This window comes from Egretta garzetta, unplaced genomic scaffold, assembly GCF_000687185.1.
Source record: "Egretta garzetta isolate BGI_Z169 unplaced genomic scaffold, ASM68718v1 scaffold15, whole genome shotgun sequence".
Taxonomy (NCBI): Eukaryota; Metazoa; Chordata; class Aves; order Pelecaniformes; family Ardeidae; genus Egretta; species Egretta garzetta.
Window position 1 is genome coordinate 998885 of NW_009259798.1, and position 27576 is coordinate 1026460.

A 27576-nucleotide genomic window follows, 5' to 3' on the forward strand; every position below is an offset into this window, starting at 1 on the left:
GGGTTGGTTTTGCAACAGAGTGAAAGCAGCCCTTCACTTTTCACTTAAAGCATAACCAACAGATTCTATTTTCACTTGAGGAAGCAGAAAGCTTAGTACTCTGAGAACGGAGCCCCGCAGCCTTCAGCAGATGTAGCATACAACCAGAGGGCTCATGGTAATATTGATATGGCCTATTTTAAGTATATTTAAGCACACTGTATGTAACTGCAGTTAGACAATTCATAAAGTTTACATGATGCTTATATGCACATGCACGTGGATTTAGACGATCTAAAAATGTCTAAAACCAAAGCCAGGCCTATGTCACTGGAAACAGCTAATGCACAGTGATGATGAAGTGGCAAAGTTTGCTTTTGCACATTTGTATACCTAAAGTGAGCAAAATTATGTTTTAAATATTTAGTGGGATGAAAGTTGTTACAGTTGATGGTTAGGTTTTATAAAAAAAAAAACTAAAAAAGCTTATCTCAGACCAAGTTTTTAAGAATTATTTTTCTTTCATTTAGTTTTGACCATAATAAGCAACTGTTGCAATATTTGCAAGTTGTAGCCTTGCAGGGTGACTTCATGGATGCCTGGATTTCGTGGTGTTCGCAAAATGTCTAGGTCAAGACAGCAAACACCTCAAAAATCCAGGTAGATCTAGCACAGAGCAGCTACAGCCTGGGTCGCAAGCAAGTAGACCCTCTGTCAAGTTCTGCGCATGGGGTTAGCTCCCCCCAGGAACCCTGTGGCAAACCCTCCCAGCCACTGATGGGACATGCTCTTACCAGAGACTTCTTCACAGCCAGCTTTTCCACCGGGACTGTGAAGAAGATCAAGATTGACAGTGCCAACTAGCTTAGATCCAGACAGATCTGGTATTCTAATGGGAGTAGGCTCAAGTCACTAGACTATCTGCTCAGATACTTATTCAGCATAGCACTTAAAAGTTAAACGAGTATTTAAATACTTACAAGCCAATTGATTTTTTTAACAGGAAACTTAAAAATACTCCCAAGTGCTCTTCTGAGTATTACTGGACCTAAATAAATACATAAAGGCTAACCACGTAAGGAAATGCTGTGATGAATCAGCACAGAACCAAAGCATATTTTTCATACATAGAGTCTGCGTCATATTAAAATCCTTAAATTTATTTCCATCTGGTTTTCTAACACTGATGACTTTTCAACATAAATGGCGATATCTCCAAATTTTCACTGAAAACAGAAAAATTTCAAACCTGATTTCAGAATTCAAGGAGAATTACAAAGGGAAAGACTTAAGGATAAGGGAAATGAAAACCTAAACTATTTAACTTGTGCTTTTAGATTTCTTTATCATTCAAGGCCAACTTATAAAGTTGAGCATGTGAAAGTTTACATGTAAGCAACAGCAACACATTTGCAGGCAAACGTGAGGACACATCTGACCATGTATTTAAACAAATTGTCAACAATTTGTTTGCAAAGCTTCTGAGAGAAAAATCCAGACTCTGTTAAAACTACTTTTGATATGAATTTGACAGGAGGTCAGGATCTCATAAAGGTCTCCTCTGCATCAGAGGGTGTTTTACCACTAACCAAATCAATGCCATCAACAGAGGCACAACTACCTAGCGTGCATCCTGTCATGCAAGCACAGCATTTATAGTCACTTATTCCCATAGGGGAAACAGAACGAGTCAGTTATTTAAGTGTAAAATTTTTCTAATAAATAATACACTGTACTGGTAAAACTCATACCACAAGTCCATGTAGAGCAGGGAATATACAAAGATCTCTTTGTAAAGTCTTCTCACTAAAGTATGATTTGTTATCAAGAGCATACTGAAATTTTTTTACCAGTATTTTTACATGGCAATGTATTTTAAATTAATATCACCTATTACTGAAATCTTGTCTACACGTCAACTTAAGGAATGGCCATGGAAGAATACGTTTCCCGAATAAGAAGGGCATATCTGTAACTGTAAAGCTAACAAAGCCTTCCCGATTACAACAGTAGTAGGCACCACTGAAAGTATTATTTAAATATATAATATATATCTCTTCCATTAACACAGAATCATGAAGGTTAAAAAAGGTTAAGCAAGCAAATAGTTACTATCAGGGTGACTACATTTACTAACTAACATTAACTCATTAAGTGCCTGAATGAATTGTTCACAATAGGCAAATATCTGAAAAGCACCATAAAATGATGAACGATATGTTGTATTTACTTTTCATAGTGTGCTGATCTGCAATACAGAAAACACTTTTTGGATATACATGAGTTAATAAGTGAAAGAATACTTAAAAACCATGTTTCTTTCATGCCCCAAACATTCTAGGAAATTTACTTTCTGCTATTTTTCTCAGCAAGAGCAACAGTAAATCACCGCCATCCTGTCAAATTTGGTATTATAAAATGATGTGTGTAAAATCTAAAAATTATCTAAAGCATCAGGGCTGGCTGCTCTTGACTTTCTGACTGTATGGATAAAAAGGATCCAGTGCGATAGCAAGGCAGAAAACTAGTAAAGCAGAGGGAAAGCAACAACAAACCCCCAGTCTGACTAAAATCAAAGTGCTGCCATTAAAACAAAAAACCTCTTTCCATAACACACAAGGTAATTAATTTGCATGAAGAGTAGATCTTGGTTCAAAGTACTTTTATATTCAGCAATGACATTTAAAGGGCAAATTCTAGGACACTACACTTAAAAATAATTCTGTACAGAACTAATTAATTGTCATAATTTTCTTGTGTTGCAATTACTTAAGGGGGTTCAGATAATGAAGAAAAAGTAATTGTATTGCACGCAGACACCACTCATGTCCATTTTGAAACCCATACCTTGCCACTAAAGCATGTACTTATTTTCTTAGCTGTTTTAACTTCCCCATATACAAAAGTTCTGAACAAAACGGTACGTGTGAATTCACTCACACTGAAGTACCAGCCTTTGCCATCCTAAATCTGCTTGTTTTCTGGGAGTGCTTACAACTGTTTTCATATTTCATAATGAAGAATTAGTAAGCCTCCATCGCACATATGGGCACGTATGCCAAAACAAAAAACCAAGAGTACCAAAACATTAATGGGAAAAATGGCACATTAGATGTTGTACTTGCATCCAAAAGTGCTTGTTTGGGTAGATAAATTTCTCTTGTTGGTGCAGTCTATCTAAGTTCAACAGCAATAAATGCTGAAAGAATCACCCCTAATTCTACTCACCCACCCAGAAATGTGCAATTCTATTTGTTATTTTATGTAAATGGCCCTTCAAGAACAGAATGCGGAAAAATGTCTTTCCTGATTCTGTGTCTAATACAGATAATCAAACATAAAGAAACTAGTGTGCCCTTACTTATAAATGACAGAAGAAACCACAATGCCATTTCAAAGGAGCCTATGACAACCACAACCCCATGTAAGAAGAGGTCTACCTGGGTAATCAAAGTAAGGACTTAGAAGTCAGATTATTTTCTTTTAGAGATAATACAGCTGTCACCAAAACAACGAACACCCCTACTCATTTAAACAGCCTCATCCACTCTCACTTCATATTTAGTGCCTCCCTTCTGACTGTGTAGGTTCATTAGTGCTAACCTACGTATATGGAAAAGGTATGTTATCCTACTGCAGTTCTAGGCAAGGAGCCAATGGCCAGACACAGAGCTGTCGCAACAAGGAGACAACTCTGGCCTGACTTTGGATCTGGTTCTTTAGATCTAGAGTAAACCAGAAGTGCTGTAACTATTTTGGCATGGTAGTATCCCCAAAGCTGGGGACTATCATCACACTTCCGGTACTAAGAATACTCACCCCAGTAATGCCAGACATTTGATCAAACATCTAACATTCAAAATATGACAACATTTTTCTCATTCATTTGTAGGTTACTAATTAACAGGCTGCATTATTTTTCTCCAGTAGTATTTTGTATCAGTTTTAAAGCTAAAAAACCCATGTGGATAAACAGTTTGTGTTTACTTAAAAAAAAAAATATATATATAAGAAAATACAGAATGTAAGCAATTAAAATGTAGCCCTTTAACAGCAGCAGTACTCTGGCAGGGACCATCATCACAATAAATGGTCTGGAATAGATATAATCACTGCATTATTCCCTTGACACACTTCCATAATTCAGTCAGTCAGAAGGATTTCTTTCTTTCATTATGTTACCCACAAATATGACACGAATTTTGCATCTAAAATTCTAATTTAAAGAAAAGGCTTTTCCTCAAATTCACATACTTTGGATAAAGGGCCATCAATTATTAAGCATACAGAAAATGGTTATGATAGGAATTTCATGTCTGACTACCTGTGCATTGGAGTTCAAGGTAATTTCATTATTTTATACTGAATGCATCATCATCTACTGTATTCCTGAAAATGCAAAACAACTGTAAGTATTAAAAAAACTTTTTTGTAAAACAGTTCTATTCTAGAACAAGTATTTCTGGTATTTAAGGGTAAAAACGCACTTTCGTCGAAATCCTGGTGCTTGTACATTGTCTTCTCTGTCCTATGGCTGCCTTTCCTTCGCCAGCTGCAAAGCCCACTTGGCAGTGTTTTTTTTTATTGTTTTTAGGTACTTCAAAGTAAAAGAAACCTAGATTAGACCTATCAAGCCCTGGAAAAGGTGGACCTTCCAGTGTTTCTTTTTTTTTTTTTAATCTGTTCAGAAGGGCTATGTGTAATTATACTCTTTATCAAAGAAACCGAACTATAATTTGGCATCAATAATGTTTACAGTTCTGTAATGTACTGCAATAGTTTGAGATACTTTAAGAAAACCCTCCAAATACTGAGATGCTTATTGCCGTTCCCTTTTAAAGATTCAAAAGCCTTCTAATGGCTTTGTATTTCCTATTTTTACCTTCTTTACAGCATATGGTATTACATATTTGAGATATGCTTTCCACATAAAATCAAACTTGAAAATATCCACTTAGAAACAATATTTCAGTAAATAGAGGGTTTAAGGCAAGTCATTCATTCGGAAAAATTAATTTCCATTTGTTAATCCTAGATTGACACAAATTTATTCCACCCCATCAGTGCCTTGGGATACACAACGTACATTCAGCAAAGGGCACACATATGACCCTATGGACATACGTTGCAAGTCCTGAGTGCCCATTGAAATAATGGTAATATCTTCATATAAGGCGTGACCCACAGGGACATGGCATGGGAGGGGTTAATCTGTTTTGTTTCCAGTCTTGCTATTGTATGTGATTTTCCTAGGTAATGCATTCTTGTCTTACTAAACATCTTTGCAAACAAATACAAACCCCTTTAAAAGGTGCTAAAAATGGGTTTCTGAAAACATACAAAATATATTCATCATAGTATTTCCTCAATCACTGTTTTAATGCTTGATATCTGCAGGTTATGTCTTGTTTCTGACTGAAACTATTATTTGTTGAGGAATAACTGTTCTTTTGCAAAAGATTTTCTTCTGGTTTTTTGGACCACACAGGCTGGATGCTTTCATGCTTTTTACTTCCTTTTTGAGTTCTTTTCAATGGAAATATCAACAACACCAGGATGCTGGCAATATGAAGACAGAAATAGCAGGAGCTAAAAAAAAAACAACAAAACAAAACACTTCAATAAAACTCTGACCACTCTTACAGGATGCTTAATGAATACACTGTCAAAACCTACTCACATACAGTACCTTTGCACATAAGACACTTGAAGTCAGGAAGACATTAATGTTTCCTTTTTAAGAAAAATAATAAGGGGGAACTCAAAATGAAGTCTTCCCCCACAGTACTTGGTGCTGTAACAGAGATGTAAAGTGAAGAGAAATCTGCTTTCAACTGTTTTTCACAGAAGTTACTTTTGGGAAGACATTACCTAATCTTGCTATAAAATAGTTCAAGTGCATATAGTAATCTTAAAAAAACTCTGGTTTTGGTTGTTTTTTTCCCTAGCCCAGAAAAAAAAGAAGTCTATTATGATTGGAAAGTGAGATCACTTTATGGTTTCTCATACACAACACAAATTATGTTCAAGCACTAGAGCAGAAACAGAGTTTGCTCAGCTAACAAGTCTTATAATTATCACTAAAATAGCTTCAGAAATCTTATGCTACAGAAAATACTTCTATTCCAAGTTAAAGAAAAGGAAAGAGGTAGGATATGCTTACCTGTAAAAGGTGAAAGAGGGTTTTACAGAGAGCAGTACAAATGGAACAACTGTGTAACTTATTGCTAGTTGAGTTGCCATCCATGTTATAATATCATAACACAGTTTAACAGCAGGAGATTCAACAAAATAGTGTCTGATATTGTTTCTTATCTGAAAAAGCAGACAAGATTAAGTTAGCTTAGGAATAAACTTTGAGAGCTATCATACTGTGCAGTTTGTTGCACTTCCATAATTCATATGACTAATTTAAATGTTAGTTTGGTCAAGTATCTTCAAACTATTCAAAATACGCATTGACTTCAATAGGAGCAAGTTCAAATTCCCTGCCTTTTATGATAGTGTGCTTCATCCAGCACAGGAATTTAAGTATTTATGAATTTAAGCAGAATTTAAATAAATTAGTCCCCCCCTAGATCCAATGTGACTTTGGACTACTTGTCTGAACGAGGCAGACATTCTGTTCTATAAATATAGAGTGTCGGAGTAAGTGAAAGCCAGAATGCTTCCATCCAAAGCTTCTATATGGCAAGCCATGTTCACATACTTGCTAGTAAGATGTGTTTTAGGACAAGTAGGGTATAAATCAGAATATACAAAATATCAGTTCCAATGACATTTCAGGAGTCTTTATAACAATATCAAGTGCAACTATTATCAAAGGACTATTTTCTATGCTCAGGCTTATTTTGTTTATAAAATTCTGTTCAAACAATGGAATACCAAAGGTATTTAAAAAAAATCCGGCACAGGTCTGGGTTCAGTTTTATTTAAGTCTACAGTTAAAAAGACAGCAGTAGATCTTTGCCCCTCCTTCCTTTGACTGAACTGCCAATTCTTGTTCACACTCTTATTTGCTGGCAAGCCAAGATGGGCTCAATTCAGCCTTTGTGTAGCTTGGTATCACAGTTGCCACCTCCCAACCACCCACACTGAGGTAGTCCTCCCTGAAAAGCTTCACAGCAAAGGACAGTCTAGCTTCTACTTCAGCTTCTTTAGAACTCGTGGTTCTGAAGAACACATGGAAGGCTAGCTTGTGCCTATTTCATTCTTTACATTAAAAACCTTTTTTACCCTTCTTGTCCTTCTTACCCAAATATCCCTGTAGGTATCACATTCCCACTCAGCCTTTGCCTAGTTAAGCTAAGTAGAACAAGTCATTCTGGCCACATACCCTTAACCCTACCATCTGCCATAGCTTTCTCCTATGGTCATATGCAATGATGTGTTCCTGAGTTCTGTAAAACTTGGATGAAGTTTCACAGAATTTCTTGTAGAGAAATGTAGTATTTTAGGACTTGAAGGACAACGCCTAAGATAAATCTATAATTGCCCCTAGTAAACACCTGATTATGAAATGTGTAATGATTAAAGAGAGTAAAACTAGTTGAATACATGCTTAGGCATGGCAGGAGGAGAAAGTGTGGGTCAGAGTAACCAAACTTTGCAGTCTTAATAAAGGCTAGTAGAGTTAAATAATAAACATGCTAAAGTACCTCTAGCATATCTTAACAGTTAATATTAAATCATAGAATCGTTTAGGTTGGAAAAGACCTTTAAGATCAAGTCCAACCGTTAGCCTAACCCTGCCATCCCACCACCAAACCACATCCCTAAGTGCCTCATCTACCCATCTTTTAAATACCTCCAGGGATGGGGACTTGACCACTTCCTGGGCAGCCTGTTCCAATGCTTGACAAAGTAACTGTCCATACAGAAACTAACAATATTTTTATTTTGTAGCCTACTGATTGATACATATGAAATGAGAATACAAACACAGCTTTCTAGCGAAGCCCAGGATGATGTGCAGTGAGCACTCTGATTTACTGGACTCACCTTACTGAGAGAACAACTTTTACCTGTGAATTGTCCCTGAATCTTGGCTTTTGCACCAGCCACTAGCTGATAAACGTCAGAAGTTCACTGTGATAGAGTCTGGAAAGGAGGGACCTATACCTCTTGTAAAGAAAGGAGTCAATTCTGTCAAGCAAGGACTATACCCACACCTTTGTGAAGAAAGAGGAGGAGCATCTGGTTTATTACTGTTAGTAACAATCTAAATCTGAAGTACCACATTCCCCTAGCTATTACAGCAACAAAGAGCAGTCTGCTTAATTTCTCATTCTCCTGGTTCTGTTGACAGAAAAGTGGTCTGTTATTCTGCTCTGAGCTGGCAGCTATTTTTTTGTTCATCTTTCCCCCTGAGTAACTGATAAAACCGTCTCTGTTCTTACTCAGCTTTCTCAAGCAAGACAGACTTATCAATAATCATTCCCACTGCTCTCATAACTAAAAAAAGGAAACAAAACTATCAGACAGATTGTTTGCCTGTCAACTGTAAATTGTATCTTTGGACTACAGAACACAATTTTCTTTCACAGAACTACTTATTATTTAAGATACTTGGTTGGTACTTACAGCTCGTGCTGCTAGTGTCATTAGCACTCCTGTTAAAAATGTTAAATAATATCCTGGGTAAACCCCATGCCAAATGGCAGAGAGGATGAAGGTTTGGATCGTTGGGCTGAAGGTGGCTCGCTCATAGCACACTCTAGCAAGTCAAAGACAATTTGAGATAAGTAACATGAGACACGGATCACCAACAATCTTCCCAGTTTTATACATTTATACTTTCAGCAGTTTCATCTCCAACACATAATTTGCAATGGAACTGCAGTTTACTGTTATTTAATAATGTCACCACTATATTATGACTTACAGAAAATACTTAAAGCTATTCACAGCTCCTGATTTAACCCCTCAGCTCTAACCTATGCTCAGTGCCATCACATATGGTACTTATTTATGGTGAAGTGACACAGAAGCGTCTGAAGACGGGTGTTGGTGTTCATAAGGGATCTTGAGCCATTCAAGAACACGTCTGAAAAGCTAATGCTGGAAGGTACAGACTCTCCTGCAAACTCTTGCAATGAGTCAAATATATATTTTTCATAAAATGAAAGCAGCTTATAGGAGAAGGGAAAAAGTAACAACCAGCTTCAATTTTGAGTAATAGAGAGACTACAGTTGAAAATGTGTCTGTGTACGGCAATTAGGTGAACATGATGATGAAATTATAATTAATGACTCTAGGGATGTGAGAATATCAAATAAGGAGGAATGCTAAACTCTGCTATTTAAAAACTGAGACTTGAATTGGTAGGCAAGGTCCTACAGTAAGGAATTCTAGAAGGAAGAAGGGAAACAGGAATCCAAGAAAAGTAGTTTCTAGAAGACAACATTACGTGACACAACAACAAACCATCATCATGTGGAAGAATGATAGGAAACATGGTAAGGTCCTGATATGGCTTCATCAAGAGTTCTTTAAAGTCTTTAATGATCTGAAAACCAAAAAGCAATAGGAAATATGGAAACAGATGCACACTAACATGAAGCAAAAATCAACAGCACAAGCATGCATGAACATAAATCTGATGCTAACATACAAAAATGAGTTTTAACTAAAAAAGGTCATAGACACCAATATGTTAAAAGGTTTTATAAACACATAGCAAGTAACAGAGAGAGAGAGAAGAGAATGGATATCTATTATTCAAAGAGGAAGACAGGCTAACGATACAGAGGGCCGAAATATTCACTACTAATGTTTGTACTTTACTACAACTTCTGTATACACAAAAGATTGCTGAGACCAAATGATACAGTCAACGTTAAAGAGCAGAAGGTAAAAAGGCAGGATCTGGAAAAAAGTGCAGGGTACCAGCAGAGCCCCCCTCCTTGCCAAAGGGCTTCACTAGCAATGCTGTTAAGATGAGAACATGGGCCTGAGTAGAGCGCAGGTGCATGCATGCGTAATACACAAAACTACCTGAGGACATTTGCCCACAACAGATTATCTTAAAGAGGAATGCAACATTGGCCAGACTAAACAGTAACCAGGGAATTTCAAAGAGACTTTAGGAACAAAGAAGGTGTCGGCCTAGAAAGTAGAAAAGCCCTAGGAAAATTTTGTACAAAGTCAGGGGGACACCTTGGAGCAAAATATTAGCCATCAAAACCTGGTTTGACACTGCCAGAAGCCTCCCCACCAACATCATGACCTCTGTCTCGGCCAAGACAGAGCATCTTCCCTGGTAGACACAGAGTAGCCTGCAGCCAGCTAGAGGACTGTCAGCGCAGTAAGCAGTATGCAGGGAGCAGTATCTCATCCCTGTTAGCCACGTGCACGTGAACTCGTGGCACGCTTTTCTAATTGGCACATGAATCAGCTGTAGTTTTGCAACCCACGTGTCCTTTTGGGAGTGGAGGTTTGCACATAGCCTGTGTGTGCATGTGTGTTTTTTTAAACTCTTTGGGATTAGTTACAGAAGAGTGTTTAGAAATTTGTTTATTAAGCTACAACACTAAGTGCTTACAAAATGTTGTCTGTTCTAGTACTGATATTAACTCTGAATGTATATTTCACTGACTGGTGGTTAATTATGTCTTGTTAATAAACTGATAAATGGCTTCAATCTTTATTTTGGTTTAAACTACTTTAAGCAGATTTTTCCCTGCAAAGCATTCAGGAGCTAACAAAACTACCTAAATTAACTAATGAAATTTCAGCTATATCAATGCATGTCAGATAAGATCTATACTAGGAAAAAAACCCATCAGGCTTCAATATCAAAGAGTTAAAAGTAAGATTAAAGACTCCTCCAAGGATCTGTCAATAATAAATCGTGTTGAAATGCTTCATTTGACATTCCTAAAAGCAAAACAAGGAAATATGGTCATCACAACAGGCTGAGAAAATCTGTTCAAATATGGGTGGCTCAGGTTATCTGTGATTTGCTCTAGAAGAGGGAAGATGCATCAACTGGCCAGCAAGGTACTCCCCTTGGCCACCTGGTTCTATGCTTTCATTACTAGCTTGGGCGGTAGACTGAGCAGCATATTTTTCCACCCTGCCTTCCCTTCCTTTTTTGGGTGTGCGTGTGGAAGGGGCAGAGGGGACAAAAGAGATTGGCTTTATTTTCTTAACAGATAGAGCACTAGAATCCACAATTATCTTGACAGACTCAAATGATGTTCTGATATCAAGAAGATGAAGTCCAAAGTCTAGAACACCTAAGAAGAGAAGCGGAAGATACAAAGCTATACGCATCCATTTAACATCACTGAAGGAGTGTAGCTGAGCATGAATATGAATCAACAGTATGAAACACTGAGTATCAGCTGAGCATGAATCAACACTAGATTGCTGCTGCAAAAAAAGACAAATGTGATGTATTAGTAAGAGTTATCTAAACAAAAGAAAGGTAATTAATCCACTCAAAGCACTCAACTCTGCCTTTAACAATCCAGGGAAAGACTTTAGAGGTCTTAGCAGAAGCACTGCAAGCACTGTAAGATGACAGGATGTTTGGAAAGAAGCCAGAAGAGAGCAACAAGAACCAAAAGGGATTAGATGTTTTCTTTGGAAAAAAATCAATGAACAGGCTGAGGGGGAACAAAACAGCTTCCACAGTCAGGAAACATTATCATGATATATATTGTTGATATAAGCTGCTATGTAAATATCTATTTTAACTTGCATGCTTGTAACAATAATACCCTTGAACTGCTGTATTTTGTGATCTACATTAAGTGTTTATTAAACATCTTTATGATCTGTAGATGGTTAACCATGTTTTTACAAAGGGTGTGTTTTTACACACAATTAGGGTTTAAGTTTGGTTCCTCTTTCAAGAGTATCAGAAAAGAACAGAATGAATGCTGACATCTGATATTTCTGTGTTTCCTGCGAGATAAATGCCTAAGATTTTAGATACTTCCATAAATGGTAAACAGGTGAGGTATTAAAAGTGGATGTTTAAAGTAATACCAGAGCTTGTCCTCTATTCAAACATTGCAACTAACCATATTACTGGCAATAAAATATATACTCTGGATCAATGCCTCATATATAATCATTAAAACATCATAGTTGTAACAAAAAAAAAGAAAACATCCACCCTTCTCTCTTTCGCTGTGGCAGAATCAATATGTATTTAGACTACCCTAAAAGATTCTTCTATAACTGTTCTTAAAAAGTTAAGAGTAATTAATTGTTCTTAAATTGAACTTAATATTTGTTGAGACATGCTTCAATTTTTCTTTGCATCTTCTTTTAATATCACCCTGAACAATTCATTTGCATTTTTTTCTTTCAGTTCCTAACAGAAATGGTACTCATCTCCACTAAAAGGAGTTTTAGTTTAACATCATTCAATTTAGGAGCTTTCAAAGTTTGTTGGAGCACAACCTTGTCCTATTAATTTTTAATACTGACAAACTTCTGTTCTCTAAATAAATTAAAATGCATTTTTAAAAAAAGCTTATTTGCTTTATTAAATGATACATTTCAATACCTGCAAGTATACAATACTTCCTTACTGACTGCCCAGCAACAGATTCTATTGCCTATTGAGCCAGCTAGAACAATCGCATACATTTCAATTTCTGTTTCCAGTTGGGTCAGAAGAATATTTAGGGAAGAAATTACGGAAGACAGAGAATACACTATAAAGAAATTTGTTGGAAGCAACATCCTGTTGCCAGTCATCCTAGAATAAGAGATCCTCTGAGTGATGCCAAGATGGGGGTCTCAGTTAAACTCACACCTATTGATAAAAGATCATCTACACAGAGACTGGGAGAAGTGAAACAACATCTCTCTACTACTCAAGAACACTTTTTTACTTTCTAGTTACCACAAAGAGGTAGTAAAAGCAGAAGTAAAAATCAAGTGATTTAGTTCACTGGACACTATACCCATTTCCCACACAAGGAAAAAAGCGTATGAGGGATACTTATTTGCAATTTTTTTTTGATAGCACATTGTAGGGTTTGATATTTGCCATGCACTCATTACAGGAGGAGTGCAGAAAGTTCTTTCACAGAATGTATGGAAGTTCCTGTATTACTGTGTGGCTTAAAAAAAAAAAAAAAAAAAAAAAAAAAAAAAGAAAGCAGAGTTTCCACAAGCTGGCAAGCCAAAGATGTGCATTTTGCCTACTGCTCTCAGAAACCTGCATGGCTTTGAATGCCAAGAGGGGGGGGGAAAAAAAAAAAAAAAGACACATCTCCACAGAGTAATACTTTTAGGTTCCCTATGACCAGTGAAGAAAAACAGTTTCTAGCATTACCTGATACTTTACACTAAGAGAGAAGTGCTAAATTCAGAGACTTTAATTCAAGTGTTGTAAGTAGAACGTCCCATGCAGTTGCTAAACAACCGTAGTGTTTTGTGGGGTTTAGCTTTAAATGTTAAATTATCTTCAAAGACATATTTATCCAAAAAACTTCATTGGAGAACAGCTTTCCTGTAAGAAATAAATACCTTTTAAGCCAAAGCGCTGTTTGGATATTCCAGTTATCAAGAAACATCTTGAAACTTGTGGAAAACTGTAAAGCAAAAACAAAGTAGTTATTTCCGTAATTGTAAAACATTACAAAATATTTCAGAATTCTGACATAGACATTATTAAAAAATCCCTACTTTGTGATGAGTTGAATAAGGTATTTACTCAACTACTTATAACCACAAAATATTTTGGAAGTCAACTGACAAGTAGAACATATTCAGAACAGATTCTGTTTTCCATCCTTTCCTAAGGGTTTGAACACATCATTTCTGACTTAGAACTTATTCACTATTTTGACAAACAAAACACACAGGAAAAGTTACTGAAATTACAAGCAACTACCTACATGGGCATGCATTTTATTTGAAAGAGCCATGAACAAACCTCTATTTGCTGGATTCTCAGATTTGATATTAGATCCCAACGTGTAACTCCATTTTTATCATAGCCTCTAAAGCCAAACCCTGCTGCATTATTAATTGCATCTGCTGCAATGAAACAAAAAGAAACAAGTGAATTATAAACTGCCTGTATTACAAATTGTGCATCACACAAGATGTAGTTAGTTTAAAATATTTATCGCATCATAAAGGCTACATATTTATTTTTTTTAATACTGAACAAACAGAAAATAAATAACCCAAGCAATACGCTGGCTTTCAATCAAATAACTCGTACAAAAGCAAATGAATGAGAGGCAGTGCTATCGACTTTACAGTACTGGCATCCCCCTCTCATACCACCTACTTAGGACTTGCTTGAGCAATCTGACAGAAAAACAAACTCAGTGAGATGCATCAAGACCACGAAACAGTGGCTGGTTGTAACGATCTGAGACAGCAGCTCCACACTCAGATGCATGTCTTTGGTCTTCATTATGCAGCAGTGATATTTAAAGCATAAAGATAAAAATTGCACGATTCACTTCAAGCAGGTGCACATTTACAGCACCATACAGAGCAGCGCAAACCTAATAGAAGAAAACAGTAATTTACAAAGCAATGCAGGGTTTGTCAGGTTTCCACTAATGGCACAAGTCCACTGCTAACACCACTTCTGAACATGAAGTGTTTACAAGTGTATGTCAAACATCAAATAGTTCAAAGCAAACAATATTTTTCCCTAGGAGAAAAAGCTGCTACCATCACCTGGACGATGTAGGAAAATACAAGGGATCTCCATCTGAATATTGCCCATCCCTTTCTTTTTTTCATTGCCTTTGCTTCGACTTTGCTTTGCTTTCAGCTTTTTCAGACATTAACATTTCCTCAGCTGTACTTCTCAGATTAGGATGGCCACTTGCAAGGAAACAAGTTTTTTCTCCAAATACTGCCTCTGTTGAGCCAGGTGGTTGGTTGCATGCACCCAAACATGGACACACATCCATGAGGCGTGAACCCAACCCTGCATCCACCTGCATGGGTAAGGGACCATGGGGAGAAGAATGGCAGCTCCCCTCCCAGTTCAGAGGAGTCCCGGGGAACTGGAAGCAAGGTAGGCAAAAGGCTCTGCAGAAGTAACACGGATCAATCTAGTCCTCTGATCACAGGACACAAGCCCCTTGTTAGCTCAGAATTCATCTAAAGCATTGTAATTTAAAAGGTGACAGTCTAATTGCAGCTAACAAGGCAAGAGAAATTGCTCAGTTTGTATTACCATATTAAAAAAGAATTTGTACAATAGTGACTTGTAAGAGAAATTAATATATTTTGCATTTTCCTTTCTTATTAATAACTTTTTCAAGGTATTAACCCAGTATATTTGGAATGTAAAAGAACCAATTGACTCAAACAGTTCCTTTCCTGAAGTTCAGTTTCTCTAGTTATCTACCACTCTGGAAGAGGGCTTTGTGACATTTTATTTAATAGAGCGTAATTTATAATATTTTTATTTCCTCATCAATAACAATTTTAAAAAACATCTTTGAATGCAACAGAATTTGCTGCTATAGATCTGATATCACTGATGTAAACTTCAAACATTAGACAGTGATTTTATGCTCAGTTAGAAACAGCTGAAGACATGAACTCCATAATCTCATTAGCTAGAGCACAAAGACTACAGCTAGACTAAGTACTCATTTTATTAGCTAGCATTTTAGTAAGTATTCATTTTAAATAATTCGTTTTATTAATAGATTTTTTTTTCTTAAGTGCAAAGAATAGCAGTGTACAACTGAAAAGCATAACATCCAGTAAGACTGTTAAAGCCCCTTCACATTCCACTCATACCATTAGAAGTTTAGATGAGGTAAAGTGGAAAGAAGAAAGTAAAACAAAGCTATTTAGCAAACAAAGTACAGAGTTGATATAGTTTATTTTCTTCACTATTTTACCAAAGGAATGCTAGCTCCACATTGCTAGCAAGCACATAAAGACAAATCCACCTGAAATATTACAGGGAAAAAGACACCAACAAAGATTACTCATTTTTCAGATGACTCCTACTCTTTCCAGACGATGATACTGGTGCATAAAAGCACAATATTCGAAATAATTTCATTCCACAACAAGCCCCAGAATTACTATATCCAGACAAGCTGAAAGCACTTCATTCATTGACCAGGAATGAAACCAGCAGCTGTAAATGAGTCATGCTGCTCTGCTACACTAAGGCTTTCTTTATTGCATTGTTTCCCACAGATTCCCTCTCAAAAGAATTATGAAAAAAAATATGCAGAGTTGGAGAGGAGGAGGAAGCTGATGAAATCTGGTTTGTGAATCAATTCCAAGATGTCAGCTTACACAAATACAGCATTTTGCTGTTGTATGTGTTGTTTTTGTCAAATAATGTGAAGTGAAAAGCAAAACATTCGTTAAACTATATCTTCTATTCAGTGTCTTAAATCAGTGACTATGGATGTTATCCCATCAGTCAATTAGAACTTTTAGTGAACAAAAGACTAGAACTGAAGTGTCACCCACCAAACTCTGAAAATACTACTGCGAATCTACTATTAACAACACTATGATATATCTGAATTTCAATATATTCATTTTTCCTTCACACTTCAATAACATCAAGCAAATTACTGATAACTAACCACAGAAAGAGGTTTAGAAAAACTTTCCAAATATGCCAAAATAAACATTTAAAAAAAAAAAAAAACCAACCCCCAAAAAATGCCAAAACAAAACCCAAAAAAACCCCAAACCAAACCCCTGGGATTGTATGTCAGACTAGATTTATTGTAATTTTTAAAACACAAAAAAGTAATTGCTCATTAAGACTGTCACTCTCCAAAAACCTTCTGTTTCACTCAGACTTGTCAGGAGACCATGATCTCATTTGCCACACTGTCACAACACTGTGCTTTGGTAAGTTGGTAAGTTTTACTTCTCAAAAAGAGAGACACCATTCAATATACTTTGACAATACCTCATAATACTTAAATGTAATAATGCTTTCCAAAGGCCTCAAGAGGGCACTATCACTTTTTAATACATACTTAGTGTGCAGCATCTCAAATGAAACTTAATACATACACTTTCTTTTATATTTTTAATATACGTACTTACCTAAAGTCCATGCAAAATAATACTTGGGTCTGGCAGCCATAAGAGACACATATAGGTAGAAAAGCCTTACAGGCCATGATGCTGTAGCTCTGAAGTTATCGTCAATGTTGTATTCCACAGGCAAAGTTTTTGTAATAGTCATGTGGAAGAGTAAGGACAGTCCACAGATTAAGAGTTTCTGTGCCACAGCTATCTGAAAAGTTTAAGATGGGAGACTTTGTAAGCTTCATTTTTTGTTCCTCTTCAAGAAACAAAGGCAAGTTATAATCTTTCTTCCCTAAATAGATATATAGAGATATATATACATAAATTTTTCAGTATTATATACTACCAACTTTAAAATAGTTGGTAACATTTTATGGATGCTCAAGGAATATGACTTTCTTGATTAAGTTGTAAGCACCACTTCTGGCAAAGACAGAAAATCCAGTCTGACTACAGGGAGTCTGTAAAAACCCTTTCAATAATGGGAACATCTTTTGCAACTCCAGTTTTTTCTTATTCCATTGTCAAATTACTGAAGCAAGTAAGTTGCTGAGACACAAAGCATATGATCTAGGAGGAGATGAGTACAATTATTGCTGAGACTGCAAAAACCATGGCACAAGCTTCAGTTAATTTCCAGTAATCTTTGGCATAATGCAGGTGTTCAGTTGCTGCCCAACTCAATATATCACTTATCTCTGTTAAATTATTACAATACGTAAATTCTAGACCAACTAAAATACTGAAATAATTTATGAACTTGCAGCCAAAATACCACAGTTCTATACAGACCTGTTTTCCCAGTTAGAGTGATCAAGCTGTAAATAATATGCTCACAAACACATGAAATCACATTGTTTAGGTAGGACCTGGACTCAAAGTTTTCTCAAAAATCAGTTTTGCTATAACCACCACACTAAAGAGTATGTATTTTTAGGAAAACATTTCTAAGGTTCCACTATAAAACACACAGAGCAATAACGCATGGCATTGTCTGGTCTGATCTGCGTCCCAAGGGCAGATACCACATTCTGTGCAAATTCCTAAAGTAACACACTAACCAAGCACCTACAAAAGAGAAGTTTGAGAGCTAGTTCATTTAAATGTAATTTTTACATTTTGATTGTAAGTAATCTCAGTATTTAAACATTACAATTTTAATTTAACTACAAGTCTACAAACACTAAACTTGGCAAAAAAACAATCGATCTAGCTATTTTCCTTTGAAGCATCAGAACAAGAAGATAACCAGAATCCTTTTTCTCTCCATCCTGCCTCCAGTATACCCACCCAACTTTTAAAGACAAGGCCCTGCTTCAATTATAGTGCAGCTTCACATATCTAGTTCCAAAAGAAAGAGTAATTCTGTTCCGTGATACAGAATGGAGCATTAAGTGTCCAACTGAAAACACAGATTTCTGTGAGACACCGTATCAAAGGTTCGCCCAGTCACACAGATGTAAGAGGTGGTACAACCTGATAAAAAACTAGACTTGGAAAAGCTGTAAAATGGTGAGGGTAGCTTTAGATATCGCACATATTTCATGGGGCTCATGTCAGAAGATATTTCAGAGGATCACAAAACCCAGCTAATTACCCAGACCAGCTGGATAATTCAGGAGGCAACTACCTATTAACAGCTAAAGCTGGTGTTTAATTATTTGTTTCTACTTGCTTTCTAATAAACCGCATTTTAATATTTTACTCTATTACAAGAGTTCAAAGTAAGGGGCATTAACTCTCCAAAAGCAGAGGGAATATTCAGTTGGCTTAACTCTTTCACAAATTTAAATAGACATGGATGTTCAGAAAATTGGTTTTTATTAACACTAATGAATCTTTAATTTTGGCATGCAATATCTGATACATACAAAAGTTAGATATTTGTAAATACCAAAAGGCATCACCCTAAAGTTCTGAAGACAGTTGAAAGGATTTAACTTCTGTCTAAGCCACAATTTAAAGTCATGTTCAATTTAGGCATGAGAAACAATATTTATAGGCCAGTAACATTAACATGCAACTTAAAATACTAACATGCAACTTCAAATATAAGCATAAACTTATAAAGCAGGTCTTTTCCATCTGAAGATCTCTACAAAGTCTCAGAATGTTTTGGCAACCTGCAAGTAACGTTGTCTCCGTTTAAAGGCCTGCTTTTTGCTGTTGTCACTATTTACCAGTTCTTCTGTTGGTAAATAAAAATCATTAATCAGCCTATTCAAGCCCACAATATGCTTAGTACTTCTGTGAAAGGTTTTAACCAAGTCATGGAGGTCAAAGCCCTTCTTTGAAGGAAAAGCAGAGTTTCAACAAAATTTATCTTACAAAAAAAATAATTAACTCATGCAGGGCTCTGCCATAAATTATACTTTTAAAAAATAAACTGCAGTCTTTTATTTGTAGTTGTAAAAATACCATAGGAGGGAAGGTGTTTCAATTTATTTATTAAGTATTTAAATGATGTATTTCTACTGGGTTTTTTAAACAGTAACATTTAGGGGTAGGGATAAGCATAACTACATCCAGAAACAGCATGACTTTTTAAAATTATGCTACTACACTCAATAATTATAAATCCCAGAAACCCAGTCAAGCATGCTGATACCACTTACAGGGGTCAGGATCAGGTATGTTAGTGTCCTTAGCAAACAGTGATGGAGATAATCTCCTGCCTCTACAAGGACTGGGAGCTGCAGTTTCAAGACTGGTTTAAGCAGAGTTTCTGAAGGACAATCCAAACACAGACTGCAACGCAAAGAAGCAGTCCTGCCCTGTCTCCTCACCTGGGCTGTATGTTTTTGCTCTTTTCCTTCTAGTGAGTCAGCTTAGAAAAAAAAAAAAAAATCAAGTAAAAATCTAGCCTTTGGGGTTTGCCTTTTTTTTTTTTTTTAATGACAAATTAGTTTTAGACTGGATCAAATGATCTGAATGAGACCATGACACAGTGTGATGCATGTTAACATTGCTACAGTAAGCAAAGGACCCAAACCCACAGCCAGGACCTACCTTATTCAGCAATAGTTTATACTTGTGTTGGCCTGAATCATTACGGAACTACAGCCTGAGGCTTGCTTACAGCACTCCAGTTTGAATACATTTACACAGAAACAGAAGTCTTTACCTGACACCAAAAGAATCTACAGTTCAATTATCTATAGAAATGCATTTGTTAAAACATGAATTCACTTCCTATTGCTTAATTAACTAGGTTATTGATACAAGCTTCTCTGCCAAGGCATAAAGGGGTAAGCACTGGACTGCAAATTCACAGGAGTGCTGGTCGGTATTTACAAGGATGAAGTAACTAATTCATAAGTTTGAAGTTTAATTTCATTCACTCTTTAAAGTTTTCAACATATCAAGCTGAGAAGTAACACCTGGTTATTATGGAAAAAGTAAAAAACTGCACTTCCCCAAAACAACTGTTCTGTTAAGAAACTAAAAGAACTTAAGCTATAGGATAACTGATCTCACATGAAGTAGAACATAAAATTTATTTTACAACAAAAAGGTAAAGAGGCTTGACTCATTCAGCTTTGACAAACAAAAACTGAGCCTACGTGTATAAAAATACCAAATAAGGCCAACACTGGGAAAGTAAAAAGGTACTTAACCTAAAAGACAGGGCCAGGACAAAACCATTTCATTCATTACATGGTAACATAATTAGGTTGAAAACTAGATTCTTAATCAGAGAAAGGAGTTGAGGAACAGCTTTCTAATTAAAGCAATAAAGGTAAAACATTCGCTGAGCTCAGGAATTTTATAAATATATTACTGTATAAACACATATAATGTATAGAAATATACACCAAAAAGCAGCAAAGTATCTTAACCCTTTATTTGAATGAATCTGTTACTCTTCTCTGTTAATAAATGATCAATAAGGAGCTCAATAAAACATTAGACTATGTTAAAGCCTATTATTTTGAGGAGGTTAGCACCTAAGGTAAAAATTACAGGTAATTAAGAAAGAACTTCATAGCCTGTAAGAAGAGCCTGCATAATAATCAAGAAAGCAGGTATCTGCTGACAGGAATCTTGTATTTGAAGGGTAGCCAGAATAAAAAGAAACTTACAAAGACAGATTATAATTTCTGAGAGTTGACACCACTTTGAGCACCAACAATTGATAGCTTGCAAAAAGGCACAATAGGAGGGATATAAGAAATAAGTTTTAATATGTTGACTTGACTCATTTAACATGCAGCGAACACAGCAAAAATACTAAACCAAATTAATGTCATGCAGTCAACACACAGTATAGAGGAGGAGGCTGGCATGAACTACTTTGGTTATGTAATTATATTTAACAAGAAATGAAACTTACTGTAACTCAGCTGAAGGATTTTTTTTTTCATTTATTACATTAACATTTGCTGATCCCCATTAAATTTCATTTTTTGAGTTACCTAACAATTTATTCTTCTTGAAATAACAACATGAGAATCAAGGAAGACATTTAAAGTATTAATATGAAGTTAATGGCATTTAAATATTCTTCTACAACACGATAATGAGTATTTTAATTGATGCAGCAAATGCAGTAAAATTATATCATCCGTATTTCTCCAAAAGCACACAATACTCACTGGTGTTATAAAATGCAGCCAGATTTCTCTAACACCAGTTGGGAGATGAAGTATCAACAGCATAGACAGCTTCTCTTTATTTATATGTCAAAAGCTAATGCAGCATAAATTGCAAAAAGTTTCAAGCGTCTTAACAGCAATTCATTCGAAGGAAAATTGCTTACCTGAAAGAAGAATCCGTCACAGGTTTACATTTATTTCTACTGACTTTGTTCAGATTGCTAGCAAGATTCTGTGGTAAAAAGCTGGGAAGTCCTACCAGGCAATCAGTAGAGGCATGTCCAGAAGTACTGATACTGGCAGATTTGGTTAGTTCCATTTATTTGCAATAATTTTACTACACTGTTTTTCTGCAGAATTAGGATTTTAATACATCAGATGTGATGCCTGTACTGATCCAACGTGGTATTTAAAAACAAAAGTGTCTGCCACTTTGTCAATACAACGCATCAGTGCAGACTACAGACTATGAGGTGCCAATATATGCAAGGAAGTCTCTGGTGCGTTTTTCCCTTCCTGAGTACTTGCTCCACAGCACGCTTCTATGAACTTAGGTAATTTGTCAACATGTGGAGAGGTTTAAAATGTTATCATCCTCCAGCCAGTAGTTTACATTCCTGTGGTGCAAGTTACTACAACCACACAAGGCTGGTAGAATGGAACGTGCAAAGAGTCCTCATCCACATTCAAAGGATGGAAGTGGCTGGAGATGACACAACTGATAGGGAAGCACTCCCTGTTAGCCCAGCTGTGGGGATGGTAACCTCCAGATGGTAGGACGTGACAAGCAGCTACATGTGCAAATACCTTCATCTGCTCCAGCAACAGTTGGTGGTGCACAAGATAAGCATAAAACAGATAACTGGCGCTGGAAATAGCGAAAGCCATTTATTTGAAGTATTCCAGTTGACTCCATACTAATTCTGCTTTTTGTGTGTGGTACTAATTATCTTAGGCACACACAAATTTAAGAGTCTGATACATTCTTATTTAAGAAAATATGAAAAGAGTGAAAAGATAATATTCCATACCCTGAGCATTAAACTAATTGGATTAAAAGTAACAAGCTTTGGGAGCTTTTGATTTTAATTCAGGCCATACAATATCTCTTGTAAGGTATGATCAACTGGATTTTCTTCTGTATGTATTTGGTCTCTTTTCCAATAATGGAACAAAGAGAAAAAAGAAATATGTTGTCTGGATTACTAGCCATAGCGTTATGGCTAGTACCTCTTCTACTACACCTTCAAATCAAAATCCATCTTTAATACTTCTCTACATGAATGAAAGCAAGAAAAATCAAACTATTTTTATGAGCATTTTTAAACTTGTTAAATATGAATTTTTCCTACTTGCTGCAAGATGACATCAAAAAACAGTGGAATTTGATGATGTTCACGAAACCTTGAACTTTTAAGTCACATCAGTTTCCAACTGACAAAACGTGCACTTCGTCTTTGCCAGGACTTTTTTTTTTTATGTACAATATATGCTTTGAAGGAAACATGCATGAACTGTTTTCATTTAAAGATGGCTTTTTACCATATAAGCTTGTTAGGAAGCTCCAATTTAATCTGCTTTTATCCACAAGATCCAGACTGGAAACCATGGAGGAAACCTGCCTTAAAAAAATATGTATTTAGCTTTTTGAACGGGGAACTATACTGTTGATGAATGAACTCCAGATACAGCTCAGAAGTTATGCCTGTAAATGAACAGTGCAAACCAAGCTTTTCATGCAATGATTACATAAGCATCGGCACTGCAAGAGTCATACATCTTACATTTGGAGAAGGATCCGTTTGTTCATATTTTGTATCTTCCTTCCCATTTGCTTCAGACTGTTGCAGTTGGTATGATCTGCCTTCAATGAAAGTAATATAGTCTTTGTAAGAGCATAACGGGCCTGCCAGGATACCCATGAAATTACAGTTGTAACTTAAATACTCCAGTAGACTTGGCATGCGTCTGTAATTCAAAGACAAGCAACTCGTGAGATGGAATGTGTAGTTCTACAGAATTTCGACAGTAGGAAAAGTAGTACTCCATGTCACCGCTTACTCTAATGGCAGTAAAAACCACATGTAGAAAAGCAGTTTGTGTATCTTTTGTAATCACAGCTTAAAACATTCTACACATAGTATTTCTTTCCAAATCCGTACTGAGCATTTTCAGACTGATCCCCTGAACTCTGGTGTTTCTCTCCTTGCCCAGTAGAGGTGTTTGGCTGAAGATAAGCCTGGGGAAGGAGAAGGAAGGGTGTTCCCCTAAGTTTTTGTTCAACTATTTGTTTTCTTTTTTTTTCCCCCACAATAACTGAATCAGTAAACAAAGGTTTGCATGAACTGGCAATAATTTCAGTTAAGGAAAATGCCTCAAGTCAAGACTATTTTGCCCAGGACAACATACTATTTTCAAGTCTCCTGAATAAAGGAGAAAAGGTAAGTTAAATACTGAAAAACAGAATTAAATCAAGCATGCTCCTTCACCAGCTACTTTATATGTGTACTAAACTAACTACTCTGCTGTCTGATATGGCATTATTTGCCTAGATTGCACAGAACTTAGAATGTTTTACACAAGTATAAAACCTACTTGTAGTGGTATTTTCCAGTAGAACCAATGCATGAACTAAGCTATGATATAAAAAGCATGGATCTGTTTTTCAAGATACTGTTCACAAACTCATGTATGTGAACTGTAGCAATTCCACAGAGTATTAATAAAGCACACAAAACACCAGCTTCTCCCCATCCCCAAAACTAGACTCCCAGAGATGTCTGAAAGCCTACCTTACAGCCAAGCACCTCTGTGTTGGAGTCAAATCTTCATTCTTCCGAAACATTCCTAGGGAGAAGAGGAGAGGAAAAAGGAAAAATAAAGAAAAGCTAAAACCCCCACCTTAATTAGCAGTTTCTTTACTCAGTAGAACAAGCCTCATAGTGCAATGTAATTTCTTAAGTCCTCAAGTTATTTCAGAGGTATTACGTCACATAACATTTTTGCTGGACTTGGCTCAAACAATTCTTACTGTTGACAAAATTACGAACTTTCATATCCTCAGTTATATCTAACAGTGCCTAAACCTGAAATCCCATCAGCTTCAGGAAAGCATTAAGGCAGCTTGTAATAAGCGTTGACAAATACAATTCCCATACATTGGTTAAGATTTCAAAGTCTGCAGGTTTTAAAACTCTTTATTTCCAATCCTGGAAGTTGGACAAGCCCGAAACCCCTTTCAACATTGCAGTAAGCCGGGGTATTAGTCATTGCACTTTTGGTGTATAGGATGAACACAGTCCAAGATAGATTTAAGCCATTCAAAACTTAAGGCATACCTGAAGAGCACCTTCCTGCTGCAAGTAAAGATTGTGAACAAGGTCCACAAGGCACAACAGTAAAGGGCACGGAAGTCTTTTTCACGAGCACTAACGAGAAGCCTTAACCCCTGCTAGCAGAAGGGAGCAGGCCAAGTCTAAGTTCATCGGTAAGACTGAATTTGCCTTCTTGCCATACAATGCACTTTCTGAAATGCTAGTGGCCTACCCCCGAAAAAAAGGCTTCAAAATTTGTACTCCCATAAAAGAGAAAAGTAAAAAATATGACCTTCAACACTTGAAATTATTATAAACTACACTAATTCAGGGGCACAAAAGAAGCAGAGCGCCTTCCTTCAGACAGCCCTGGTTTATACCAACCAGCACTGCTTGCCAGAACGACTGCTTCAGCTCCCCCTGCAGCCACTCCGCTGGTTCAGACATTAGCGCATCCATCCATTCCCTGCTATTCACATTTGCAAGTCTTATCTGCCATTGTAAGCACTAAAAAAATTTATTTTTATGAGCATAGCTTCCTAAAGGAAGTGAAGTTTATGCATTCCCACTTCACTTATCTTCCTCCCCAGCAGTGCCTAAACCCAACAGCCAATTTCTAACCAAGTATGTTGAAAGAGTAAAGGTAATATAGATACGAAATCCTAATGTGCTTTATGAAAATAGGTGATTCTATAGAAGATCCTCCTCCACTCACAGAAAGGTTTCCTTCAACCCCACACCTTGATGCCAGTAAATCCACAGAGGGGAGCCCTTATATTTCATCCAAACATAAGGGCAACTTTAACTGGAGCCAGGTTTTTTTTAGGTATCAAAATCAGTCAGGCTTAAGACAAAAAAATATTTGGGGGTGGAGAGGAAGTCAAACCTCATTTAATTCTATGACTCATTATTAGAAATATTCATTATCTAAAGAGAAGATAACTGTTGTCTTTGTGTGACTCCATGAACCATTACCTGTACACGCTTACTGCTCTAAAACTGCACTTTTAGTTTTCAAGAAAGCTGAGAATACAGAGGGGTAAGCAATTTGTCATCTCCTCTCTTCCAGTATGACCTGGAAAAATACCTTCCTCGGCCCTGATCCTTCACAGTGGAAAGTCACCCCCATTCATACCGTTCATATTTAAGGCAAGAAACTGAAGGACAAAGCATCACCCCTAACTTCATGCAGGCACTTTCTCTTCCCCGTCATTATGTTTTCACATCATCTTCTTGGTGCTACAGCAAAGATTTCTACACTGATAACTGCACTGAATAAAAAAAATGTGGGAAAATCATTTTGAAAGGTCCTTTAACCTTTAAGACCATAAGATTACAGTTCTCAGGTAGTGAATCTTTGAATTTAACACAAACTTAAACAGAAATTTAAGACAAAGACACCTATAGATAGATGTAGCTCTATACAACACAAACCAGCCAGAGCATGAGTCTCCTTCACTGTTATATTCCATGAGTATTTTACCCTTAAGTCAGAAAGAGGAAGCAGTCACCAAGTGTGTCCAAATGAACTCACATAAAGACAGAATAACCACTAAATAAAGGTAATTAGTCAAATGAAAGATTTCACATCATTTATGTGGTATGAAAAAAGAGGAAAAAACCTCAAACTTGAAATAGAAGAATCTAGGCACAGAAATATGACCTATACTTTTGAAGGAAGAAATAATTGGCATATTTAAAATGGGTTCAAGTTATATACATACACGGGAAATAACTTAAGGCCTAAATAACCTGGTGAGCAATACACTTGCTGTCTCAAACATACTGCATACAAGTAAATCTCCATTAATTTTTCATTTCCCTATCTCACTAAGATTTCCCTCCAGCCAGCAGCTTCTTTGAGGTCAGTCCAGTGGCTTTCCCTGTTTTCGTGTTTTTGGGTTTGTTTTTTTCTTTCTTTAAATGTCTTCTCAGTGCCCTAACAACCCATTTATCATCTTTGCATAGCACACAAGAACAAGGAAACCATTGATCTCTGCCTCTGTGATACTCTTGAAAGCTTTTAGGCAGCTACTGTTAACATTTTTTAATTCATAGAAAATGCATATGGAAAAGGTGATCTTCCATTGATGCTTATCTAATATGAAATGAATTAATAAATATACATTCAATACTTCCCAGGCCATGTATCTGCCCATGGAAACAGAGGCCTCAGTAAATCATAGCTGTTCCCCACCTACTACGCATTGGAGATGAAGAAACCCCACTTCAGCAGCACGCCGCTGCTAGGGAACTCGGGAAATTTTGTAACCTTTCTCTGGGGATTATGAGAATTGTTTTCTCCTGTCCTAAAGCAGGAGACTACTGCAATGGCTGCAGTTTTTAGTTGCTACCAAATCACACAGCAGGCATTAGAGAAAATAGGTTTTATCAAACATCTGTTAGAGAGGTGAAATCATTTGGTCACTCAGCAACTATAACTTGGTTTTCTCATCTATGAAGTAGGAAATATTCCTACATTCCCTCCTTGGTAAAAGAATTTTGTAAATCACTGGTAACAAAATTTATCCCCAGTGGTCTAGATCATAATCAAGTTGCATCTTTCCATTCCTCCACAGGAGACCACAACCTAATGGTAACAAAATCAACGTGTTTAGGTACACACCAATATCCTGCCATAAAGGCTTCATTAAGGCATGCTATG

At 36.5% G+C, this 27576-nt stretch overlaps 1 protein-coding gene across 1 annotated transcript in view; it reads right to left on the reverse strand.

Annotated features, from left to right (window-relative positions):
* Positions 1–5348: 5348 nt before the first annotated feature.
* MBOAT2 (membrane bound O-acyltransferase domain containing 2) overlaps positions 5349–27576 on the reverse strand; it is a 109493-nt gene continuing 87265 nt past the window's right edge. The window contains exons 9-16 of the mRNA XM_009639784.2: positions 24390–24444; positions 23382–23565; positions 17018–17210; positions 13884–13987; positions 13475–13539; positions 8563–8695; positions 6143–6294; positions 5349–5568 (exon numbers count right to left, since the gene is read on the reverse strand). Coding sequence (XP_009638079.1) covers positions 5349–5568; positions 6143–6294; positions 8563–8695; positions 13475–13539; positions 13884–13987; positions 17018–17210; positions 23382–23565; positions 24390–24444 — 1106 coding nt within the window. The remainder of the gene's footprint in view (positions 5569–6142; positions 6295–8562; positions 8696–13474; positions 13540–13883; positions 13988–17017; positions 17211–23381; positions 23566–24389; positions 24445–27576) is intronic.